Source organism: Lutra lutra, chromosome 8, assembly GCF_902655055.1.
Source record: "Lutra lutra chromosome 8, mLutLut1.2, whole genome shotgun sequence".
In the NCBI taxonomy this organism is placed as follows: domain Eukaryota; kingdom Metazoa; phylum Chordata; class Mammalia; order Carnivora; family Mustelidae; genus Lutra; species Lutra lutra.
The window spans coordinates 120,251,004-120,276,116 of NC_062285.1; the positions used below are offsets into that span (position 1 = coordinate 120,251,004).

At 35.4% G+C, this 25,113-nt stretch overlaps 1 protein-coding gene across 2 annotated transcripts in view; it reads left to right on the forward strand.

The window, feature by feature from the left end:
• The window catches only part of CFAP54 (cilia and flagella associated protein 54), a 334,936-nt gene that overhangs the window by 138,760 nt on the left and 171,063 nt on the right, over positions 1–25,113 (forward strand). For both annotated transcript variants that reach the window (XM_047743150.1, XM_047743152.1), the window contains exons 27-32: positions 1,748–1,876; positions 3,777–3,891; positions 5,793–5,882; positions 6,406–6,532; positions 11,373–11,487; positions 12,061–12,161. In XM_047743150.1, the coding sequence (XP_047599106.1) occupies positions 1,748–1,876; positions 3,777–3,891; positions 5,793–5,882; positions 6,406–6,532; positions 11,373–11,487; positions 12,061–12,161 (677 nt within the window). The remainder of the gene's footprint in view (positions 1–1,747; positions 1,877–3,776; positions 3,892–5,792; positions 5,883–6,405; positions 6,533–11,372; positions 11,488–12,060; positions 12,162–25,113) is intronic.

The window sequence follows — 25,113 nt, forward strand, 5'->3', positions numbered from 1 at the left end:
GAAAAATTCTTTATCATTTATCATTTTCTACTGGCATATTTAAGCAAGGGGGAAAGATTGCACTCTCTACTTCTCTCCAAGCCTTGGACCCAAGTATGTCAGAAAGCAAAGTTGAAAGGAGAAGTATTTGCTCATTTCAGCTTTCTAATAAAACATACTCTGATATCAATTTTATAATGAGACTGGACTTGTTTTGCCTGGCATTCAAGGCCCTGTTTGGCCTAGTCCTACCTACTTTTTCAAACTTTATTTCACCATTTTCCTACGTACATTCTCTTCCACAGTCAGCTTTAGTTTAACACTATTGCCTGGTTTCACAGAAATATTTCCAGTTCTTAGCACTTTGGATCAGGTATCAGATTTATGCAACTATTCATGTATATATCCTTTCCCTGGATGGGAATTAACAGTTGTTACTTATCTTAAATACTAAGTTATTCAGCTTAACACAACACACCTACATTTAACAAATTCCTACAAGCTTATTTATTCTCTTAGAGAATTGCCCTATGGGATTCACCATGAATGTGCCCCCTTCATATGATGGTTCACTACAACAGGGCATGTGCAAATTAGATTGCTGGCCAGAGAAACTTTTCCTGTCCATGCTGGAGCCCAGGTTTTAATGACCAGGTAAAGCTTTATAAATAAGGTGGGCAAGTTATTCTGAGAAATGCCTCAGGCGTACGAAGGCATGAAGTCCTGAAACCATGGGGAGTATCAGAATTTATATTTGGCTCAATATTTTCTAAGCATAAGGTATAAAGAAATGAGTGGTTTATGCTAGAGAGGTAGCTAAGGGCCTGCGAGAGAAGGCCAAAGAGTAGTAATTAGTAATAAATTGTGCATGAGAGGGGCTCCTCTTTTTATGATTGCAGTGCCTGTTTCCCCTAGGGTTCACAGAGAATCTGCCCCAAACAGCTTATCTCTAGTCTAGTCCACTGCCAGAATATATTTTAAATCATTTACTGATATAACTACCCCCTCCCAACCCAAGATATTATGATGTCAGTAATGTACCATTTCATGTAGAAAGCTACTCTAGACAGGAGGTGGTAGTTTATGATCTTTTTAGAATGATTTAACATGGATCTTTTAAGCGGAAGTATTTTCTTTTTTTAATAATTTTTTATTTTTTTATCAACATATAATGTATTATTAGCCCCAGGGGTATAGGTCTGTGAATTGCCAGGTTTACACACTTCACAGCACTCACCATAGCACATACCTTCCCCAATATACATAACCCCAACCACCCTCTCTCTCCCCCTGCCCCCCTGGCAACCCTTAGTTTGTTTTGTGAGATTAAGAGTCTCTTATGGTTTGTCTCCCTCCCAATCCCATCTTGTTTCATTTATTCTTTTCCTACCCTCCATACCCCCCATGTTGCCTCTCAACTTCCTCATATCAGAGAGATCATATGATAATTGTCTTTAAGTGGAAATATTTTCTTAATTGTTAATTTCCTACACCAAAACATGTAGGGCTATATGTCCCAGAAATATGGGGAATTCATAATTGATCAGATAATCTTATTATTTGTCCTTTATTTAAAGCAGTGGGATCATGCAGTTTTAATTGTTGGGAAATAAGATCTGGAAGTAAACTTCCAGTTTCCTTAACAAAATCAGGGGAATTCTTAGACTCAAAACATTAATGGGCTTGTGAATTTATGAAAGATGATTGATGACACTTGAAAATAGACAAATGTTTCCAACAGAGATAATTAATAAATATTTTTAATTAGATCCTACGTTCATGGAAAGAATATGACCTGGCAGTAATGATTATAAATTATGGAAAAAAGATGTTGGATATCACATCAGCATGCAAATCTCTATTTGGTGTGTCTGACCAAGAAGAAATACAAGAGGAGGTAATTGATTTTTGTTTCTCATCTTAAAAATATACTTATTTGAGTCTCTCTCTCTTTTTTAAGATTTTATTTATTTATTTGACAGACAAGGGATCACAAGTAGGCAGAGAAGCAGACAGAGAGAGAGAGAGGAGGAAGCAGGCTCCCCACTAAGCAGAGAGACCGATGTGGGGCTCGATCCCAGGACCCTGGGATCACGACCTGAACCGAAGGCAGAGGCTTCAACACACTGAGCCACCCAGGCGCCCCTTATTTGAGTCTCTTAAGGGTCATGTGGTTTTAGCAAATGTGTTAGAACATTGATCAGTTTTAAATTAGTCATATTTATATAAACAAAAAGTAATATATGGTGAAGACCTTCCTTAAAGGAATTCCTGCTAGAATACTGAAGAGTCCCCTCTCACCAGTACTGATCAGTAATCAGGCATTGATAGAGAGCTTCTGACACCCAGCAGAACCTAGAACTAAAAGTCCTCTAAAGTCTCCCTCAGATTGAGGATTTTATTATGCTGGGTGGGTTATCAAATGTAGTAAATACATGTCAGAGCTTTTTACTTTGTTCACAGTAGATTTTTCTTGAACTCACTGTGACACCTAAATTGTCTTCTTTAGGAGACTGCTAATGCCTGAGACTGCTTTTTAATTATCTGCCTCCCAAGCATGGGTCTTATGGTAGGGTCTCTTATAGAGACCATGTGGTTATGTGTTTTTGTGGATCAAATTGTGAAATGTTGCTGAGTTTATTGGGTTTCTGAGGAGCACTAGGAATCACTTGAAGCCCCTTCACTGCCTGGTGTAGGGGTGGAGACTATCACTTCTGGACTCTGTTTCCATTGGAATAGCCCCATTTCTGTCTCTTTTATATGCTGAATTATATGTAAGTGTTTGTTTGCTTGCCACAAAAAAGCTTCAAAAATCACCACTGTTTTCCTGGATGCATTTTTTTTTTTAGGCCATAATTTTTTGGGGGGATGGGGGTTATTTTGTCTAGAGAGAGTTTTGATTAAGCTGGATGCAGTTTGAGGGCTTTTTCCACCGAGTGTTGTTCGCTCTCACAGTCCATCAGCTGGGCTGTTTATGCCACCCAGGCCTTGAGTCACAACCCTGTCCCTTCACATCACTCTAGGGCAGGACTCCTTGCTTCTTTCCGTGGAGCCTCAAGCCCAGCAGAAGGTCATGCTACTTCTTTCTAAGGCTGTAGGGACTGAGAAGCTAGTACCAAATTTAGAGGAGTCAGAACTCCTTATAGCCACTCAAGGTCCCTTTAAGCCTATAGGGGCTTGGGAGGGTTTTTGTCTTGTTTTGGTTTGGTTTTGTTTTTTTGTTTTTTTGGAGAACAGGAGACATTAACACCTTCAGTTCTCAGGCTCAGACTGTTGAAAACATGGTGGGGAGTCTGAGCACAAACCTGCCAATGCTTAATCCACTAATTGCCGATCTTGTTATGTTTCGCTGAAAGGCAAAGCAGCAAAGGCAATTAGCTTAGTTGTAAAGAAGCTCCTCAGGGAAAAAGAAAGGAAAAAGGAATACATTTCTGAGGGCAGGCTGGGCATTTTCTTTTGAGGATTTTTTAGAGTTTGACCCTCATCTGCTTTCAAAAGAGTTTGTGTATTGGATAAAAGGGGTGGTGCTAGTTGAGGGGGCGGGTAGTTACTGGAAGGGAGAAGGGAAGAGAAGAAATATTTTGGCCAACCTATATAAAACACTAAGTGTTACGTTTGTCATTTAGTTAGAATGAAATGACTGTGACTACTATTAATTTATATCACTTGGCCATGTAGATCATAGTTTTGTCTACCAAGTATGAAAGTATGAAATAATAATTTAAAGATTATTACTTGAAAGTGACAATTGTTGAAACATGATGAGGTACATTCTGACACTTAACCAATGTTTTTAGGGTTCTTCTAAGAAGTCTTCCAAGCCTAAGAAGCCACAGCAGATATTATTACCTGAAAAAATAAATGAACAGCTGGCCTTGTTGGAGACACACCTACTCAAACTGACAAAGCAATGTAGTAATTTTTTTTTTCCTTTCTAGATACTTATGTTTAGTGTTATGTTTTTTAAAATCAGAAAATATTTTGTTAAAAGGATTAAGATGAGATTAGCATTTGGTAAATCCTTTAAGGTACTTTTACATTATGCCAATAATCCTAGCAATACTCTGTTAATAACGGATTGTAAACCACTCCCGCCTCCCCCAAATGGTTCATGAAGATTAAGTGATTTATTTACGATTACATAGCTGGCTTGTTTTAGAGCCTAAATCTTCTGATTCTAAAGCAGGGTTTTTCTCCCCTCAGCATTATTGCCAATTTGGGCCAGCTAATTCTTTGCTGTGGGGTACCACAGGATGCTGAGCAGAATCCCTGGCCTATATCTGTACATACCTGGTACACCATCCCGCCAGCTGTGACAATCACCTGGGAGGCAAATGTTGCCAGATATATCGGAGAGGAGGACACAAAATTGAGAATCACTACTTTATGCAAAAATGTAACCCAGAAATAAAAGGATAGCGTGGAAGTTGTTAATGTGTGAATGATCTGAATCACGGTCTACCCAAGTGAAAGAGTAGTTTAATTTTAGGTCATTGTGCGAAATAGTAATTTCATAATGGACCAATGTTAACACGATGATTGGAATTTTGGAGTTTGCAGTTTGGAAATCTGCTTTAGAAATTGATTTAGTTTCTGGTGATGAAAAATATTATCACACTTTTTAAAAGCAGGTACTTCAAATATTTTAGAAGAACAAGAGAACACCTTTTCTCTCTTAATTTTTCTCAAGTCAGAGGTTCCACTTTGGGGCCCTCAGCCTCTTTGGAGCTGACTCCACTCATAGAATTCAGTGTCCCTCCACCTCTCTTATTGTGTACCTCAGTTATATTTGGGTCCAGAATTCCCAAACCTGGATATTTTTCTCTCTCTCTATGTTCCAAGTCTGTTTCAAGTTCAATTTATGGTTTGAACCCAAGGCTCTATTATTCACATAACCAGTAAACCTGATTTTTTTTTTTTTAAGATTTTATTTACTCACAAGGGAAAGAGAGAGAATGCATACACACACAAGTAGGAAGGGAGGCAGAGGAAGAAGCAGGTTCCCCACTGAGCAGGGAGCCCTACGCGGGGCTCAATCCCAAGACCCCAAGATTGTGACCTGAGCTGAAGGCGGATGCTTAGCTGAGCCACCCGCATGCCCCAAAATATAAAGTGTTTTAGAAATGTGAACTATTTTCATATTATCAATACAAACTAAGAAGTACAGTATAATGTTACTAGCTAAATAATAGATTTAATAACAAGACAGTAATAAAAATAATAGTTTTATACTGTGCTTTCTGTGTGCCAGGAACTATATTAAATGTTTTATACGTATACATCTAACTCTTATATAAGAACCATATGGGGGAAGTAGTATTATCCTCATTTTAAAGTAAAGAAACTGAGGCAGAGAGATTTTGAGTAACTTCCCTAGGTCTTATAACTAAAAAGTATCAGTGTTAAAATTTGAACCCAGACAGCCTGGCTCCAGTAGTTGTGCTGTTCCTTATCTATACTTTACTGTCTTTTAAAGGTAATTTTGAAAACATGAAGTTAATATAATTGGTATATTTTGAAGTCTGGGATTTGCTGATATACGACAGATATTGAATACGAGAGACTCATACCCTGGACACTATTCACCTATTTGGTGGTGGACTCCTTGGCTTTTTGGGGGGAAAAATGAAAATAATTGAGATCACTGGAGTTTTTAAACTCCAGAATATAATGCTATAGCTGACATTTTGAAGGCACATAATTTAAAATGAATATTTGAGCATTTTCCTATTTTTTATTCCTTCCAAAGAATTTTCGTTTTTGGTCATTCATGCTAAATGGAACCTACAACTTACTAATTTTTTAAACCTTAGATGTTACAACTGAACTTTCAGGAGCAGAGGACCCTATATTTCTTTACCCTATTGTTTTAAACTGGTCGGTCAAAGGTGCTGTGAAAGAAGGTAGGTAACCTAAATGTATATATGCTGTTCATTCAATTTTCTACTGAAGATCATTTATTCTGTGGGTTCTGTGGTTGTCTGAAAGCTTTCACCTTTCTAGTGTCTTGCCTAGAAGGTAAGTAGGTTCTTACCCATTCAAAATAATGTAGAATATTGACTATAAGTAATGTTATTTAAAGTCTGGAAAGACAGAACCTTGATGGTGACTTATTTTGGTAGTAAATGATATTAAGCTTGTGAAAACTAGGGAATTGAAAAATGTGAGTGATCTTTAAGTTCAGCTGTGAAGAAATAGCAATGTTACTGTTTAACTCAAAGTGAAAAAAATTAGGGTAACTAGTAATTCTGATAATTATCAGCAATTTATCCCCTAACTTGTCATATAGTAGAGGCAAATTTAATGAACTATTTCTCAACACTGAGATATTTGGAAAAATAAATGAAATATAGACTATAAAGGATTATTTGATCTTAGACAGGAGTTCTTGCCACATTTACTGTTACACTTCTTTTTTTTCCACAGTTATGAAATTTAAGCAGAGACCTAGATTCCTAGAATTCTTTACACAAGTTATGCTAAAATGTATGAATGATGAAAAATTTCATCTTATGGTGGAGATAACAAGTCCTGTTTATGACTTCTTGAAAAGGTATTTGTAATATATATTTTATTAATATTTATAACTTTAAAAGATAGGTAACATTGTCACTTTAAGATATATAAGATGGATGAAAAAGAAGATGGGGTACACACCGGGGGGCGGGCAGTAAAGAGCCACCAAAGAGAGAGTGAGGATTTGTGTCTGTGTATGTAAATAAATAAGTAAACATACAAACAAAAAACAAACATTTTCTTCCAAGGACTGGGCTTTTGCTTCACCATTGGGCATAGACCTCTCTCTCATTTTAGTAAAAAAGAAACATCAATAACACGAGGTCTATTGAAACAATGGCAGCAAAAGAGAAACATTCTCAAAAAAACATATAGAAAAAATTCTTCCTAAAACAGGCCCTTCATTTATTAGAACAAAAGCTTGGAATATATGTACTTCATATTCTCAAAAGATAAAGGAGGAAGTTGCTTTTATTAAATGAAACAGGTTATAGTATTCCCAGAATTAATCAGAAAGTGCTATTAAATTAAAAAGATTGTAGCTGAGATTAGAAGTTTGGAAGCTGTGATTCACATTCTTAATTCCAAAGAGAAACAGAAAATACTTTTGGTTTGCCGTGTAATTTAGAGGGCTGACTATGGAGGTCCAACCTAAGAATAATAGATACTCTGAAAGAGAAAAGCAGAGTGAGTGGCTTAGCCGTATTGAGCAGTGGTATAACAAAAGACTCAAGGTTGGAGATTGAGCACTATGACCGAGTTCAAAACAAAGGTAATGATTTCAGTTTTCAAGGCTGAGCAGATGTTTTAAGATGCTCTGCTCCAAGTCCAGGGAATATACAGGAGGAAGAGATGGAACACCTTGATTTCTACCTTGATAGGAATATCTATTTTCTTTTTATGTTTGTATGCTTAACATATTTTTGCACAAAGAAAATACTCTGCAACAGGCAAATGTGCAGCTGTATTCTCTTCCAATTTTATGGTTTCACAATTTATATTTAATGTTTTAATCCATATGGAATTTATTTTGATATGGGGATTTAGGTTAAACTTTAGGTTCCCCAGTTTACCAGTTGTCCTGGTAACATTTAAAGAATGATCTCTTTGTTACTTATTTTCAGTTCTGCCTTTTCATATTCAAAGTGGGTGATTCTACTAATAATGCTTATAAATCACAATGAAGATATTTCATGAATTTTCATGTTTTAAATAACAAAAAATATCAATGTACATGGAAATAACTCCTGAAATAACTGATTTCACAAAATATAATAGTATTGAGAGAGTTTAACATGCTACTTTAAAAAGAACAAAAGGACACAGAAAATATATATATTTAACAAGACTAATTTCATATATATACACGGACAATTGAGACTAAACATCCTTTAATGCACTCATTAAATTTTTAAAAAAGTAATATTTAAGTTGCAAAATAGGGCTTAGTAGAAAACCTAGACTAAAATTTGTAAAGACCACATTCTCTTACAGTATAATAAAACTGAAATTTTATAACAAAATACATTACTGTTGTATATATAATTATTGGATCATAAAAGAAATCTAACCAAAAGTGTAGAGACTTTTGAAAGTAATGATGATGAGAAAAGTTAGTATCAAATGTGCTCAAAACAGCAATTAGAAATTCTTAGCTTTAGAAGCCTCTATTACTAAGTAAGAAAAATAAAATGAATTTTTATTGAACTCAAGCAATTAGGAAAATAAAATAGATATAAGAAAACAGAAAACAGAAAATGAAAATACAAATTGAAATTAAACAATTAGAAGTTGGTTTTAAAATCATGTAATTGAAGGCACACTTGGGTGGCTCAATTGGTTATTAAGCATTGGACCCTTGACTTCAGCTCAGGTCATGGTCTCAGTTGTAAGATTGAACTCCCATGTGGTTCCATGCCTGTTTGAGAATATTGCTCTTCCTTTCCCTCTGCACCCCCACCTTCCTCTCTTAAAAAAAAAAGTAATAATTTAATTGATAGCTGCTAGAGCTAGTTCTTTGAAGATATTAATAAATTAGGTGAATTTCCAGCCACCGTAATAAGAAAAAGTGAAATACAAGTAATCCAAAGAAGTAATAATCCTAAATTTGGAAGGGTTTAAACAAACATTAGGTAACAGCATATACAATTTAATATGAATGAATTTGAAATTTCTCATGGAAAGTGATGATAATCTGGAAAAATTTAAATTATAAAAATTGACTGAAGTATTAAAAAGAATTTGAATGGCTCAGATTTTTTTGTTAGGCTGGTTCTTTCATAATTTAAAGGAACAAATAAGTTTTACTTTATATAAAGCTACTTCAACATATGGGTATAAAATTTCCTAGAAAATTTATCACAGGCGTCTCTGATAACAGGTTTATAAAAAGAATTTAAAAAATAGAAAATTATGAATCAGTCTTACTTAGCAGTATATAAAACAAAAATTCATAAAATAGCTTATAAATTCAGTGTTGAAAATATAGATCTTATTATTAATATAAATATAGTAAAAAATCTGTCAATGCAATTATTACTGGCAGTCAAAGGAGCCTATGGTAGATGCTAAAAAGTCATGTGGTGAAATTCAACAACCGTTCTTGGCAAATTAGGATTAGAATAATAGTTTCTCTTAAAATAAGCTTTATAATAAGGAAACTTATTATTCCCTCTATCACTTAATATTGTTCTGAAAAGTCTTGCCTTTGCATTAAAATGAGAAATAGAAATTAGGATTAGAATTCATGTGATTATCACATAATAGGGTCTCAAAAATGTTTATCAAATGGATTCCACAGTGAAATAGTCTGAAAGGGAGAAAAAATGATTGGTATTTGCAAGTAATAATTTTTTAAACTTAAGCTAATTAACTGACAACTATCAGAAATAATAATAGAATTCCATAGGATTCTAGCTAGCTACAAAACCAATAGCTTTCCCATATCAACTAGAAAGTATAATGGAAAGATGATCCCATTTCTATGAAGCACGGGATTAAATTTATCAGGATTTGTGAGGGGACTTAGGCTAATAAAAGAAGACCAAACATTTTTACTAAGAGATATTTTTTAAAATGACTTGGATAAATGGGGATATAGTGCATTTCTTGATGGGCAGATGGACTACTGTAATTTCTATTATCTTCAAATTAATTTGTTGATTTAATGTAATTCCAGTCATGTTAGCTTTATGGAATTGTGTAGAATAATAAAAAAATATTCAGAAAATGAAAGAGCAGAAGAGATTTGTATTATCAGATAAAGTGTAACAGAGTTCTGTTTGTGAAATAATAGGTAGACAGCTATTGGGATTCAAAGTTTCACGTTAGAAACAGGTAGTAATATAAGTAATCAACACAATGACTAAGCCATGAAATCAAAGATCGATAGCATTGACTACATAGAAATTTACAAATACCATTTTTCATAACATGCCATAAACAAAATAAAAAGCTAGGAGGAAGCATTCTGTGAAGAGGTTGAAAAGTGGAGGAGTTTAATTGTTCAAGGCATGAAAGTTCTTCAGAGCATGGAAGTGAATGTTGAGAAGATAGCAGGATGGCAATTGTTTATTTGTGACCTCCTCTCCTTCGCATCTCTTTCTGCAATAACAGCAACCAGCTTTCTGGGGGGTGGGAGATTCAGGTAAGGAAGTGACCAACCTGCTTAGGAAATGCAGTGCAAGTTGCAGAGGTTGGATCCCCATCTCCCCATGGTCACTGGTCTAAGCTTCTTAGTTCAGGCAGAATAAACATTTGCCGAAATGAATGCTAATTAGCTGGGGGACACTTGGAATTGCTGCAGCTGCTCTGGAGTCCTAACCAACCCCAGGATCCAGGATGATCATCATCAAAATTGAAGACTAAGATAGATTTGGAACCCCAAACCATGTAACTAGCTATCCCGACTCACCCAGTCATTTCATTAGCCTTCTATTGATGTGACCCTACATTTTATTCCCTTTAAAGTTTTGGACCCCAGTTATCATGTGATAGGAGGGTTTTGTTTTTTTTTTTTTAAGATCTTATTTATTTACTTGAGAATGAGAATGCATGTGGAGGGAAGAACGGGAGGGAGGGAGAGGGACAATTTGACTCTGTGCTGACTTGGTGCTCAATCCCAGGACCCTGAGATCATGACCTGAGCCCAAACTGAGAGTTGGTTGCTTAACTGACTTGTCCAAACTCCTAGCCACTTAACCAGCTGAGCCACCCGGGCACCCCCAATTATAGCAGGATTTTGCTGGAATTAGCAAATACTTACTCAAAGAAATATAATTTTTAGAAAATATATAGGTTGCAGGGAAAATAAGTATGAGTAGAAGGAGAGATAATAAGAGATTTAACAGTATTTGAAGAATTATCATAGGGGTCCATGGCAGATTGAAAAAATGAGATTAAGAACTTCAATAAATGATTAGGGGAAGAGAAAAGTTTTTGTAGTCAGATAAAATGCTTAGGACCTGTTGGTATCCAGAAAGTAATAGTGGCTAGGAGCCTGGACATTATGGAACCAAAGAGACTGAAATCTGTTGCAAGCAAGATAGCTTGTCCAAGGTCACTCTTACATCATTATCTTTTCTGTTTTGAAGGAACATGTTCATGTTGTTTTATTTTCAATCCAGTTCTGTTTTTCCTATGTCACACATCAGCTGTCATCACATCTTGTGGTATGATTTACATTTTGTTCTTTCAAGAGGCTAGCTCTTCCTTGATGTTCAGGAATATCACAATCTAATTTATGCATGAGACACAAACAATTTTAGATATTCTTCTTTTATAATTTCAGTGACAACATTCATTAAAGATTTATTGTTTTGGTATAGTTTTGCAAATTCTTACAAATCCTTTTAACTGACTTTGTCTTTTTATATCAGGAGGAATGAGTCCCTACTTGGAATAAGAAAAACGAAATATAAGGATAATGTTCTGTGTAAAAAGACAACCAAATCTTTGAAGAAGTTCAAAGCTGCAGTAATGGAAATTGGAAGAGTAAGTTTCTTATGAGTTTTGAATTTTAAGTTAATGAAATAAGAGATTCACATATCTAAAGATGATTAGCTACATTATAATTTATTATAATATGAAACAAGGAAATATCAACAAATAATTTTATTATTATACAGTACATTATAATTCTTTTTCTTCTCTTTACTTTTTTTTTGAGAGAGAGAGAAAAAGAGAGAGCTGGCATGCGTGTATAAGTGGGAGGGAGGAGGAGCAGAGGGAGAGAGAGAATCTTACTTAAGCAGGCTACACTTTGAGCCTGACTTGGGGCTTGATCTTAACAACTTTGAGATCATAATCTGAACCCAAATCAAGAGTTGGACACTTAACTGACTGGGCCACCCAGGTGTCCCAATACATTATAATTCTTAAGTTACCACATGGTTATTTTTATAATCATATTTTCTTGTTTCTTTTGATAGTAATTTTAATTGAGTGGTATAAAGAAATCACTGTATTTCAATGTCAAGAGATAAGCATTAGAATATGAGTAAATTATAATATTATGTTTAGAGTTTAGCTTTAATTTGTAACATTTTTGTCATCTCTCATATTAAGACCGTAGAACTGTTGCCAAGGAGAAGAAGTAAAAGAAATGAAACTCTAAGAGAATTTTTTTCCAAAAATCCATCTGTTTCTGAAATGGTGGAACATGAAAGGTATTAACTGATTAATTAATTCAGGAAATATTACTGTGTCATTGGTATTATTTTCAGAGTGAGGGATATAATGGTGGACTAAATAGATAAGATCACTGCCCTTGGGGAACTTACATACTAATGACAGGAGCACAATAAATAAGTAAACACACAAATAAACAAGACAGTGTAAAATTTTGGTACATTTTATAAACTAAGTGAACAGGATGATATGTTATAGATTAACTGGCCTTGGGTGGAAGTGATGGCAGGAGTAGTTTAGATAGGGTGGTTAAAAGACCAGTTCATAAATTACTTTGCATTATTTGTGGTCCTTAAGTTCTTGTCCAAAAAAACTGAAACCATAAAACTTATCATGGTAAATGTTTAGCTTCTATTTTTATGAGTATGAACTTACAATTCTTAAATATTCTTTATATATCTTTATTATATACATAGAATGTCTTTATCTGTTTAATGATTTCAATTTTAAGGGCAACATGTACATATTAATAGAGCCACTCTCACTTTGCATTTATCACTATCTGTTTATTCATTTTCTTTATTTAAATTATGATTTTTTATGCTATAAATGCTTATATTAAGAAAACAAGTTCAAATATACAATATTATACCACAAGGAACTAGAAAAAAAAGAAACTTGGCTGAAATTTAGTAGAGGAAGGAAATAACAAAGAAAAATCAGAAATAAATAAAATAAAGACCAGAATAAGCAATAACACAATATTGAAAGTAATGACCAGTTTTTCCAAAAAAGACCCAACAAACAAAAAACAAAAAAACCCTTAAATTGACAATGCTCTAATTACATCAACTAAGAAAAAAAAGAGAAGCCTCAGTCTCAAAAACCAAAATAAGGAGGGGCACCTGGGTGGCTCAGAGGGTTAAGCCTCTGCCTTCGGCTCAGGTCATGATCTCAGGGTCCTGGGATCAAGCCCTGCATCAGGCTCTCTGCTCAGCGCTGAGCCTGCTTCCCTCTCTCTCTCTCTCTCTGCTTGCCTCTCTGCCTACTTGTGATCTCTCTCTCTGTCAAATAAATAAAAAAAATCTAAAAAAAAAACCCCCAAAAAACAAAACAAAATAAGAAATGGAAGAGAGGTGCACCTGGGTGGCTCAGTGGGTTAAGCCTCTGCCTTCGGCTCAGGTCATGATCTCAGGGTCCTGGGATAGAGCCCCACATCGGGCTCTCTGCTGAGCAGGGAGCCTGCTTCCCCTTCTCCCTCTGCCTGTCTCTCCCTACTTGTGATCTCTCTCTCTCTGTCAAATAAATAAATAAAATCTTAAAAAAAAAAAGAAATGGAAGAGAAAAAAATAGAACAGATAACCACAAAAATATATAGTATGGTAACAGATTACTAGAAACAATTATATATTAACAAATCAGATAATTTAGGAAAAAACCCAGATAATCCTAAAAACAAACAAGTTATCAAGATTGAATCATGAATCTTGAAATAGAACATCTTCTTAGACCAATAACAAGAATTAAAGTTGAATTAGGAATAAAAAATCTCCCAGCACAGAAAAGCTCTACATCACCTTGTTTCATTGGTGAATCTACCAAGCATTTAAGAAAAATAATTAATGACAATCTTTACCAAAATTTTACAAATAATGGAATAGAGGGGACACATTCAAAATCATTGCATGAGGCCAGTACTACCCTAAATACCAAAACAGGATAAAAATAGTACAATAACAGAAAGTCTAATTTTCTGACATAAGTATTGCTACTCTGACTTTCTTTTGGCATCCAATTGCATGATAAATGTTTCTTCACCCCCTCACTTTCAATCTGCATATATCTTTAAATCTCAGATGAGTCTTTTATGGCCAGCATATAGGTGGGTCTTGTTCAGTCCATTTACATGCAGAGTAATTATTGATAGTTATGGAGTTATTGCCATTTTATTACTTTTTTGTCATTCCTGGAGGTTTTCTCTGATCCTAGCTTGTCTTTGTCACTTTTGGTCTTTCCTTTCCACTCAAAAGAGTTCCCTTTAATATTTCTTGCAGGGCTGGTTTAGTCGTCATGAACTCCTTTAGTTTTCATTTGTCTGGGAAACTATTTCTCCTTCTAATCTGAATAGTAGCCTTGCTGGATAGAGTATTCTTGGGAGCAGATTTTTCTCATTCAGCAGTTTGCATATATCATGTCACTCCCTTCTGGCTTGTCAAGTTTCTTTTGAGAAATTTCCAGGTAGCCCTATGGGTTTTCCTGTGTAAGTTGACGCCTTCTTTTATCTTGCTGCTTTTACGGTTTTTTCTTTATTACTATATTCTGCAAATTCAATTACAATATGTCTTGGTGTCAGCCTGCTTTTGTTGATTTTGATGGGGGTTCTCTGTGCCTCCTGGACCTGGATGTCTGTTTCCTTCCTCAGATTAGGGAAGTTTTCTGCTGTTATTTCTTGAAATAAATCTTCTGCCATCCTTTCTCTCTCTTCTTCTGAGACTTCTATGATATGAATGTTATTACATGTGATGGAGTCACTGAGTTCCCTAAATTTATTCTTGTGTTGCATAATTCTTCTTCCTCGCTTTTGTTCAGCTTCATTGTATTTCATTATTTTGTCTTCTAGGTCACTAATTCATTCCTCTTTTTTTTTCCAGCCTACTGTTCATTGCATCAAACCTGTTTTGTTTTTTTTTTTAATAGCATTTAAAAAAAAAGATTTTATTTATTTATTTGACACAGAGAGAGAGAGAGATCACAAGTAGGTAGAGAGGCAGTCAGAGGGTGGAGGAAGTAGGTTCCTTGCTGAGCAGAGAGCCCGATGCGGGGCTTGATCCCAGCACCCTGAGATCATGACCCGAGCTGAAGGCAGAGGCTTAACCTACTGAGCCACCTAGGCCCCCTCATCAAACCTGTTTCTAATCTCATTTATTGTATTCTTCATCTCTCATTGACTGAGAGTGTAGTCATGTAGATATGAACATATTATGTAGATATGAACATTTTTCACATTACTAGTTATAGCTAAGTTGCTCTTAAGTTTCTGTTAGTCATGTGTCAAGTTTCCATTTTGAACATCTTTACCAACACTTGATAGTATTATCAAATTTTTGAATTTTTATGGACTGTGGAGTTGTGAAATTTTATGTCATTATTATTTTAATTTTTATTTATTTGATTACTAATGACGTTAGGCATCTTTTCATGTTTTTATTAGACCCTAGTGTTTTTCTGTTCTCAGCGCTGCTTGTTTAAATCCTTTGTACATTTAAAAACTTCTGTTGTTTTCTCATTTATTTTTAGAAGTTTGGATACTATTGCTTTTCCCAGTTTGTGACTCATCTATTCATATTTTAAAGATTTTCTTTCTTAATCAAAAGTTATAATTGTTAGTGAAACAAAATGTATCACCATTTCTCTTCGTTGTTTTTGAACAAGATAGTAAAGGTATTTTTGTGAATTTAAATTTTAGATTTTCACATTTAGGAGTTGCTTTTTCTTTTTAAGATTTTATTTATTTATTTGAGAGAGAGAAAGAGAGTGCACAAGCAGTGGGGAGGGATGGAGGAGAGGGAGGAGCAGGCTCTTCACTGAGCAGAGCCTGATGTGGGGCTCAATCCTGGACCCTGAGATCATTAGTTGAGCTGAAGAGCTGAAGGCAGTTGCTTAACTGAGACACCCACGTGCCCAGATTTAGGAGTTTCATCTAACTGTATTTTATTTCTTTGAATTGTGAGAAGAATAGTCCCCCTCCCCATCTCTTGTAGTTTTGTTATAGGTACCCCGCTGGCTAGCCCCATTTACCAAGTAGCCATTATTAGGCATTTATCAAGTTGTTTATTCTCCACTGTCATTTTGTCATTTAGCAAGTTTTCATATATATAGTTTTGAGATCTCTTTTCTGTCCTAGTCTGTTTAATCTTTTTGGGGTCAATATCACACCATCACACTTACTCTGGCATTAAATTGATTCTTGTTGTCTAATAGAACAAGTCTCTCCACCGTGTTCACATAAATCTTGGATATTCTTCCACAGAGTATTTTGGAATACTTCCACAGAGTATTTCATCAGGTAACACAAAAAACTCATGATTTTGACAGAGATATAATCGACTATATAATTGGTTTTAGAAGCCCTCCCCCAAGTATTGATTCTTTCTGTTAGTATACAGACCATATACTTATGTCTTTCAATAAATTTTTATGATACTTTCTGTAAAGATATTATATATCTTTCATTAGCTACATCAAATAAGTGCTTTTTGGTATCAATGTAATGGTGTTTTAAAATTACATTTTTGAATGCTTCTATTCTTTTGCATAAGAACTTAAGTGATTTGTAAACAATTCAGTCTTCTATAGGCTTGATAATTTATTCATAGATACAAGTTTTCTGTGTGGATGGTCATATTGTGAAGAGATATTGAAAGTTTTGCTTATATGCAGATAGCAAATAAACACAAAAAAAGATGTTCAGCATCATTAGCCATTAGAGAAACCCAAATTAAAGCCACAAGGTATCACTAAAACGCACTTTAATGGATAGAATAAAAAATAGTGGTAATGCTAAAACTGGGTAATGCATACAGTGCTGGTGGGAATGTGAAAAGATGCAGCCACTTTGGAAAAGACTGTGGGATTTCTTATAAAATTAAACATATGCTTACCATACAACCTCAGGCCTCATGAAAATTTAAAACCTTTGCTCTGTGAAAGAACCTGTGAAAAGGATGAAAACATAAGCTACATACTGGGAAGTATTTGCAAACCACATATCCAAGAAAGACCTTATATCTGGAATATATAAAGATCTCTCAAAATTCAAAAGAATAATAATAAACAAATAGTCCAATTAGAAAATGAGCAAAAGACACTTAAAATTGTAAAAAAAAGATAAAAAAAACATGAACAGATGTTTCACTAGGAATATGTACAGTTGTAGGATGCTTACCTCATTTAATTTTAGGATTATCTTTTTTTTTTATTTTAAAGATTTTTATTTATTTATTTGACAGAGAGAAATCACAAGTAGGCAGAGAGGCAGGCAGAGAGAGAGGAGGAAGCAGGCTCCCTGCTGAGCAGAAAGCCCGATGTGGGGCTTGAACCCAGGACCTGGGATCATGACCTGAGCTGAAGGCAGCGGCTTAACCCACTGAGCCACCCAGGCGCCCCTAATTTTAGGATTATCTTGATGGACATGGGCAAGCTGGTTCTAAATTTTGGAGGAAAAATGTCTTGAATAGCCAACAACTAGAAAATGCCTATTTTTTAGAGGATTTTTACAAAAAGCATTTATTTTTTAAAGCACATAGAACATTTATAGTATTGACTATAAGGCAAATCTCAAAAAATTTCAAACATTGAAAATTACAAACCACATTTTACTGTAATCGATTACAGTAGAGACCAATTTTTGAAAAGATAGAACCAAAAAGATCCTATACATTTGAAAGTCTTAAATATACATTTAGAAGTAATTAGTGGGGAAAAGTAGAAATTATGTGATAATTTAGAAATACAAAAAACTTGTTGGAAATTTGGTTGGAATTGTTCTGAATCAGAAAACATTGAAGGCTAAAATGTTTCTAATCACTATTTTAACTATACCTTACAATTTTTAGTATATAGTAGTGTTTTTATTCTCATTTAGTTCTACATAATTTAAAATTATCCTTATAATTTCTATTTTCTGTGAGTAGGTATTACACATCTTTGCTTTGATTAATTCCTAGGTATTTTTTAAGTTACTAGAACTATCTCTTTAGAATTTAGTTTGTAATTCTTTATTGCTGGTATGTAGAAATAGAGCTATTTTTTGTATATTGACTTTGTCTTCCATGGGCTTAATAAATTCACTGATTAATTCTAATACCTCAACTCTAGGTTATTTTGGATTTTATAAATATACAATCATATTATTTATGATGGACAGCTGTTTTACTTCTTAATTTTCAATCCTTGTAGTTCCCCTCCCCCACTTCCTTTTTCTTGTTTTTGTTTTTGCTAAGCCTGCTATTTCAGTGCTGAAAGAAATGATGTTAGTGGATATCTTTGTCTGATTCCCATTTCAGAGAAAAAGCTTTCAGGCTTCCAACATTTTATCATTAAGAATTACATTTGTGGTAGGTTTGTTTTTGTAGATATCCTTTATCAAATCAACATTATTATTTGAGTCTCAAATTTTTCCAGATTTGGCCTTTAGGAGCCCTTTCAGCCTAGCTCCTTAGTCTTTTTGATATGTCATCATCTTTTTTTTGAGCTTCTTCCTATTACCTCAAGATGTTCATCTTGTACCGTCCCTGTCCTGGCCCTGGAAACAGTTGATTCCTTTTAGTGGAAGTGGTATTTAGAATCTAAGGTCTGGAGACTACTGAGGTTTCTTTGCTTCTAGGTCCTTTCAACAGACAATACTAGGAAAATATCTATGTTTATCTAAATAGATCTATGTATCTATTTAAAATTGTAAGGTCATACAGATACATCCATTTTCAGTTCCATACCACAAGATACTTTCCAATGTTTTCTCTTTCCCTAATTGTAATTTTTTTTATAATTGTAAGAATCCTGTTTCCATTAAGGTCAATATATTAACTTATTTGTTCAAGCTAGAATATACAGATGATAATGTCTGGATTCCTTAATATTTTCCTAATTCATATTTCTATCTTCTTCTTCTTATGGTTCCATATCACTGAGCATTTATTTATGTTGACTGTCCCTCCTGAGTTTCCTCTCTGGCTGCTGGGTCTGCTCACATCTGTGGCTCATAGAGACAGAGCTGCTCATGGAGTACCCTGCACAGTAGGAACTACTCAGGTGGTAAAAGAAGCAGCATTCTCTACCCTTTGGGCTGGCTCTTGCTCCCTTCCAGACCCCCTGGAGTCTGTTACTACCTTGACAAGATACATAGAAGAAGGCTCTCCTCTGTCACTGCTCTCCCTGGACTCTCACCTTCAGTGAGGAAAGATGTGGCTAGTCCTGTCAAACTCTCCTGGACCTTTTGGGGAATCTTGACCTTCCATCCACTTTCCTTTCCTTTTCGTGTGTGTGTGTGTTGTGTCAGATTTAGACATATTATCTATTAAAGTGAGCAAGATGCTCTTACTTACCAATTGAGATTCTTTTTCCTTTTTCCAATATAAATCAGACAGAACGGTGCTGACCAATGGGACAGTAGCGATGTTGACATAAAAAAAAGGAGAGAGGTACTTTGAAGAAATCATATCATGCCATGTAAACAATTACGCAATTATAAAAATAGCTGGATGACTTTGAGATTTCGATAGGAATAATTTTAAACAAATTGAATATATGCTACACTTAAGATATGAACTACTAGCTAAATTTTAAAATACTAGTTTTTTTCAGAGCATATTGAATATGGATTTTTTTAAATTGTATTATTAGCCCCAGGGGTACAGGTCTATGAATCGCCAGGTTTACACACTTAACAGCACTCACCATAGCAAATACCCTCCCGAATGTCCATAACCCCACCACCCTCTCCCTATCGCCCTCCCCACGGCAACCCTCAGTTTGTTTTGTGAGATTAAGAATCTCTTATGGTTTGTCTCCCTCCCGATCCCATCTTGTTTCATTTATTCTTTTCCTACCCCCCAAACCCCGCACGCTGCCTCTCAACTTCCTCATATCAGGGAGATCATATGATAGTTGTCTTTCTCCAATTGACTTATTTCACTAAGCATAATACCCACTAGTTCCATCCATGTTGTCGCAAATGGCAAGATTTCATTTCTTTTGATGACTGCATAGTATTCCATTATATATATATGCCACATCTTCTTTATCTATTCATCTGTTGATGGACATCTAGGTTCTTTCCATAGTTTGGCTATTGTGGACATTGCTGCTATAAACATTTGGGTGCACATGCCCCTTAGGATCACTACGTTTGCATCTTTAGGGTAAATACCCAGCAGTGCAATTGCTGGGTCATAGGGTAGCTCTGTTTTCAACTTTTTGAGGAACCTCCATGATGTTTTCCAGAGTGGTTGCACCAGCTTGCATTCCCACCAACAGTGTAGGAGGGTTTCCCCTTTCTCTGCATCCTCGCCAGCATCTGTCATTTTCTGACTTGTTAATTTTAGCCATTCCAACTGGTGTAAGGTGGTATCTCGCTCTGGTTTTAATTTGTATTTCCCTGATGGTGAGTGATGTGGAGTATTCATGTGTCTGTTGGCCAACTGGATGTCTTCTATGCAGAAATGTCTGTCCATGTCTTTTTGCCCATTTCTTGACTAGATTATATGTTCTTTCGTTGTTGAGTTTGATAAGTTCTTTATAGATTTTGGATACTAGCCCTTTATCTGATATGTCATTTGCAAATATCTTCTCCCATACTGTCAGTTGTCTTTTGGTTTTGTTGACTGTTTTCTTTGCTGTGCAAAAGCTTTTGATCTTGATGAAGTCCCAGTAGTTCATTTTTGGCCTTGCTTCCCTTGCCATGGGCGATATTTCTAGGAAGGAGTTGCTATTGCTGAGGTCAAAGAAGTTGTTACCTGTGTTCTCCTCAAGGATTTTGATGGATTCCTGTCTCATACTGAGATATTGCATCCATTTTGAGTCTATTTTTGTGTGTGGTATAAGGAAATGGTCCAGTTTCATTCTACTGCATGTGGCTGTCCAATTTTCCCAACACCACTTGTTGAAGAGGTGGTCTTTTTTCCATTGGATATTCTTTCCTGCTTTGTTGAAGATTAGTTGACCATAGAGTTGAGGGTCCATTTCTGGATTCTCTTTTCTGTTCCATTGATCTATGTGTCTGTTTTTGTGCTAGTACCATACTGTCTTGATGATGACAACTTTGTAATAGAGCTTGAAGTCTGGAATTGTGATGCCACCAACTTTGGCTTTCTTTTTCAATATTCCTCTGGCCATTCGAGGTCTTTTCTGGTTCCATATAAATTTTAGGATTATTTGTTCCATTTCTTTGAAAAAAATGGATGGGGTTTAGATAGGGATTGCGTTAAATGTGTAGACTGCTGTTTGTAGCATGGACATTTTCACAATATTTATTCTTCCAATCCATGAGAGTGGAACATTTTTCCATTTCTTTGTGCCTTCCTCAATTTCTTTCATGAGTACTTTATAGTTTTCTGAGTATAGATTTTTTGCCGTTTTGGTTAGGTTTATGCCTAGGTATCTTATGGATTGGGGTGCAGTTGTAAATGTGATTGACTCCTTAATTTCTCTTTTTTCTGTCTTGTTGGTGTAAAGAAATGCAACTGATTTCTGTGCATTGATTTTATATCCTGACACTTCACTGAATTCCTGTACAAGTTCTAGAAGATTTGGAGTGGATTCTTTTGGGTTTTCCACACATAGTATCATATCATCTGCAAAGAGTGATAGTTTGACTTCTTCTTTGCCGATTTGGATGCTTTAATTTCTTTTTGTTGTCTGATTGCTGAGGCTAGGACTTCTAGTACTATGTTGAATAGCAGTGGTGATAATGGACATCCTTGCCGTATTCCTGACCTTAGCAGAAAAGCTCTCAGTTTTTCTCCACTGAGAATGATGTTTGCGGTGGGTTTTTCATAGATGGCTTTGATGATATTGAGGTATGTATTCTCTACCCCTACACTTTGCAAAGTTTTGATCAGGAAAGGATGCTGTACTTTGTCAAATGCTTTTTCAGCATCTATCGAGAGAGAGTATCATGTGGTTCTTGTTCTTTTATTAATGTATTGTATTACATTGGTTGATTTGCGGATGTTGAACCAACCTTGCAGCCCTGGAGTAAATCCCACTTGGTCATGGTGAATAATCCTTTTAATGTACTGTTGGATCCTATTGGCTAGTATTTTGGTGAGAATATTTGCATCTGTGTTCATCAAGGATATTGGTCTTTAATTCTCCTTTTTTTTTTTTTTAAAGATTTTATTTATTTATTTGACAGACAGAGATCACAAGTAGGCAGAGAGGCAGGCAGAGAGAGAGAGAGAGGAGGAAGCAGGCTCCCCGCGGAGCAGAGAGCCCGATGTGGGGCTCGATCCCAGGACCCTGGGATCATGACCCGAGCCGAAGGCAGAGGCTTTAACCCACTGAGCCACCCAGGCGCTCTGTAATTCTCCTTTTTGATGGAGTCTTTGTCTGGTTTTGGGATCAAGGTAATGCTGGCCTCATAAAATGAGTTTGGAAGTTCTCCTTCCATTTCTATTTTTTGGAACAGTTTCAGAAGAATAGGTATTAATTCTTCTTTAAATGTTTGGTAGAATTCCTCTGAGAAGCCATTTGGCCCTGGGCTCTTGTTTGTTGGGAGATATTTTGATGACTGCTTCAATCTCCTTACTGGTTATGGGTATGTTCAGTTTTCTACTTCTTCCTGGTTCAGGTTTGGTAGTTTATATGTCTCTAGGAATGCATCCACTGTTCCCAGATTGTCAAATTTGCTGGTGTATAGTTACTTATAATATTTTCTTATGATGATTTGATTTCGTTGGTGTTGGTTGTGATCTCTTCTCTTTCATTCATGATTTTATTTATTTGGGTCCTTTCTCTTTTCTTTTTGATAAGTCTGGCCAGGGGTTTATCAATCTTATTAATTCTTTCAAAGAACCAGCTCCTAGTTTCGTTGATTTCTTCTACTGTTCTTTTGGTTTCTGTTTCACTGATTTCTGCTCTGATCTTTATTATTTTTCTTCTCCTCCTGGGTTTAGGCTTTCTTTGCTGTTCTTTCTTTAGCTCCTTTAGGTGTAGGGTTAGGTTGTGTATTTGAGACCTTTCTCGTTTCTTAAAAAAGGCTTGTACCGCTATATATTTTCCTCTCAGGACTGCCTTTGCTGTGTCCCACAGATTTTGAACAGTTGTGTTTTCATTATCATTTGTCTCCATGAATTTTTTCAATTCTTCTTTAATTTGCTGGTTGACCCATTCATTCTTTAGTAGGATGCTCTTTAGCCTCCATGTATTTGAGTTCTTTCCACCTTTCCTCTTGTAATTGAGTTCTAGTTTCAGAGCATTGTGGTCTGAAAATATGCAGGGAGTGATCCCAATCTTTTGGTACTGGTTGAGACCTGATTTGTGACCCAGGATGTGATCTATTCTGGAAAATGTTCCAGGTGCAGTAGAGAAGAATGTGTATTCTGTTGGTTTGGGATGGAATGTTCTGAATATATCTGTGATGTCCATCTGGTCTAGTATGTCATTTAAAGACTTTATATCCTTATTGATCTTTTGCTTGGATGATCTGTCCATTTCAGTGAGGGGGTCTTAAAGTCCCCTACTATTATTATATTATTGTTGATGTGTTTCTTTGATTTTGTTATTAATTGTTTTATATAGTTGGGTGCTCCCATGCTAGGGGCATAGATATTTAAAATTGTTAGATCATCTTGTTGGACAGACCCTTTGAGTATGATATAGTGTCCTTCCTCATCTCTTATTATAGTCTTTGGCTTAAAATCTAATTGATCTGATATAAGGATTGCCACCCCAGCTTTCTTTTGATGTCCATTAGCATGGTACATTGTTTTCCACCCCCTCACTTTAAATCTGGAGGTGTCTTTGGCTCTAAAATGAGTTTCTTGTAGACAGCGTATTGATGGGTTTTGTTTTTTTATCCATTCTGATACCCTGTGTCTTTTGATTGGGGCATTTAGCCCATTTACATTCAGGGTAACTATTGAAAGATATGAATTTAGTGCCATTGTATTGCCTGTAAGGTGACTGTTACTGTATATTGCCTCTGTTCCTTTCTGATCTACTACTTTTAGGCTCTTTCTTTGCTTAGAGGACCCCTTTCAATATTTCCTGTAGAGCCGGTTTGGTGTTTACAAATTCTTTTAGTGTTTGTTTGTCCTGGAAGCTTTTAATCTCTCCTTCTATTTTCAATGATAGCCTAGCTGGATATAGTATTCTTGGCTGCATGTTTTTCTCATCTAATGCTCTGAATATATCATGCCAGTTCTTTCTGGTTTGCCAGGTCTCTGTGGATAAGTCTGTTGCCAATCTAATATTTTTATCCTTGTATGTTACAGACTTCTTGTCCCGGGCTGATTTCAGGATTTTCTCTTTGTCGCTAAGACTTGTAAATTATACTATTAGATGACAGGGTGTGGACGTATTCTTATTGATTTTGATGTGAGTTCTTTGCTCCTCCTGGATTTTGATGCTTGTTCCCTTTGCCATATTAGGGAAATTCTCTACAATAATTCTCTCCAATATATCTTCTACTCCCCTCTTTCTGTTTCTTTTGGAATCCCAATTATTCTAATGTTTTTTCATCTTATGGTATCACTTATCTCTCGAATTCTCCCCTCATGGTCCAGTAGTTGTTTGTTTCTCTTTTGCTTAGCTTCTTTATTCTCTGTCATTTGGCCCTATATATTACTAATTCTCACTTCTGCCTCATTTATCCTAGCAGTAAGAGCTTCCATTTTCTATTGCACCTCATTAATAGCTTTTTTGATTTCAACTTGTTTAAATTTTAGTTCTTTTATTTCTCCAGAAAGTGTTTCTCTAATATCTTCCATGCCTTTTTCAAGTCCAGCTAGCACCTTGAGAATCGTCATTCTGAATTCTAGATCTGACACATTACCAATGTCCGTATTGATTAGGTCCCTGGCCTGCGGTACTGCCTCTTGTTCCCTTTTTTTTTTTTTTTTTTTTGTGGTGAGTTTTCCTGCCTTGTCATTTTATCCAGATAAGAATATATGAAGGAGCAAATAAAATACTAAAAGGGTGGCAAAGACCCCAGGAAAATGTGCTTTAACCAAATCAGAAGAGACCCCAAATCATGGGGGGAAGAAAAGGGGTAAAAAGAACTTCAGAGAAAAAAAAATTTTTTTAAAAAGTATAAAAAAGAACATATGTATATTAGACTGTGAATAGAACAGGGTCACCCACTTAATTTTGGGAATATTTTGGTCTCTTAGAAGAAACTACCTCCCCCAATTTTAAAGAATGAAAAACATATATAAGGGCAAACACAATGACGGGATGGAATATGACTATAAAGATGAAATATTTTTTAAA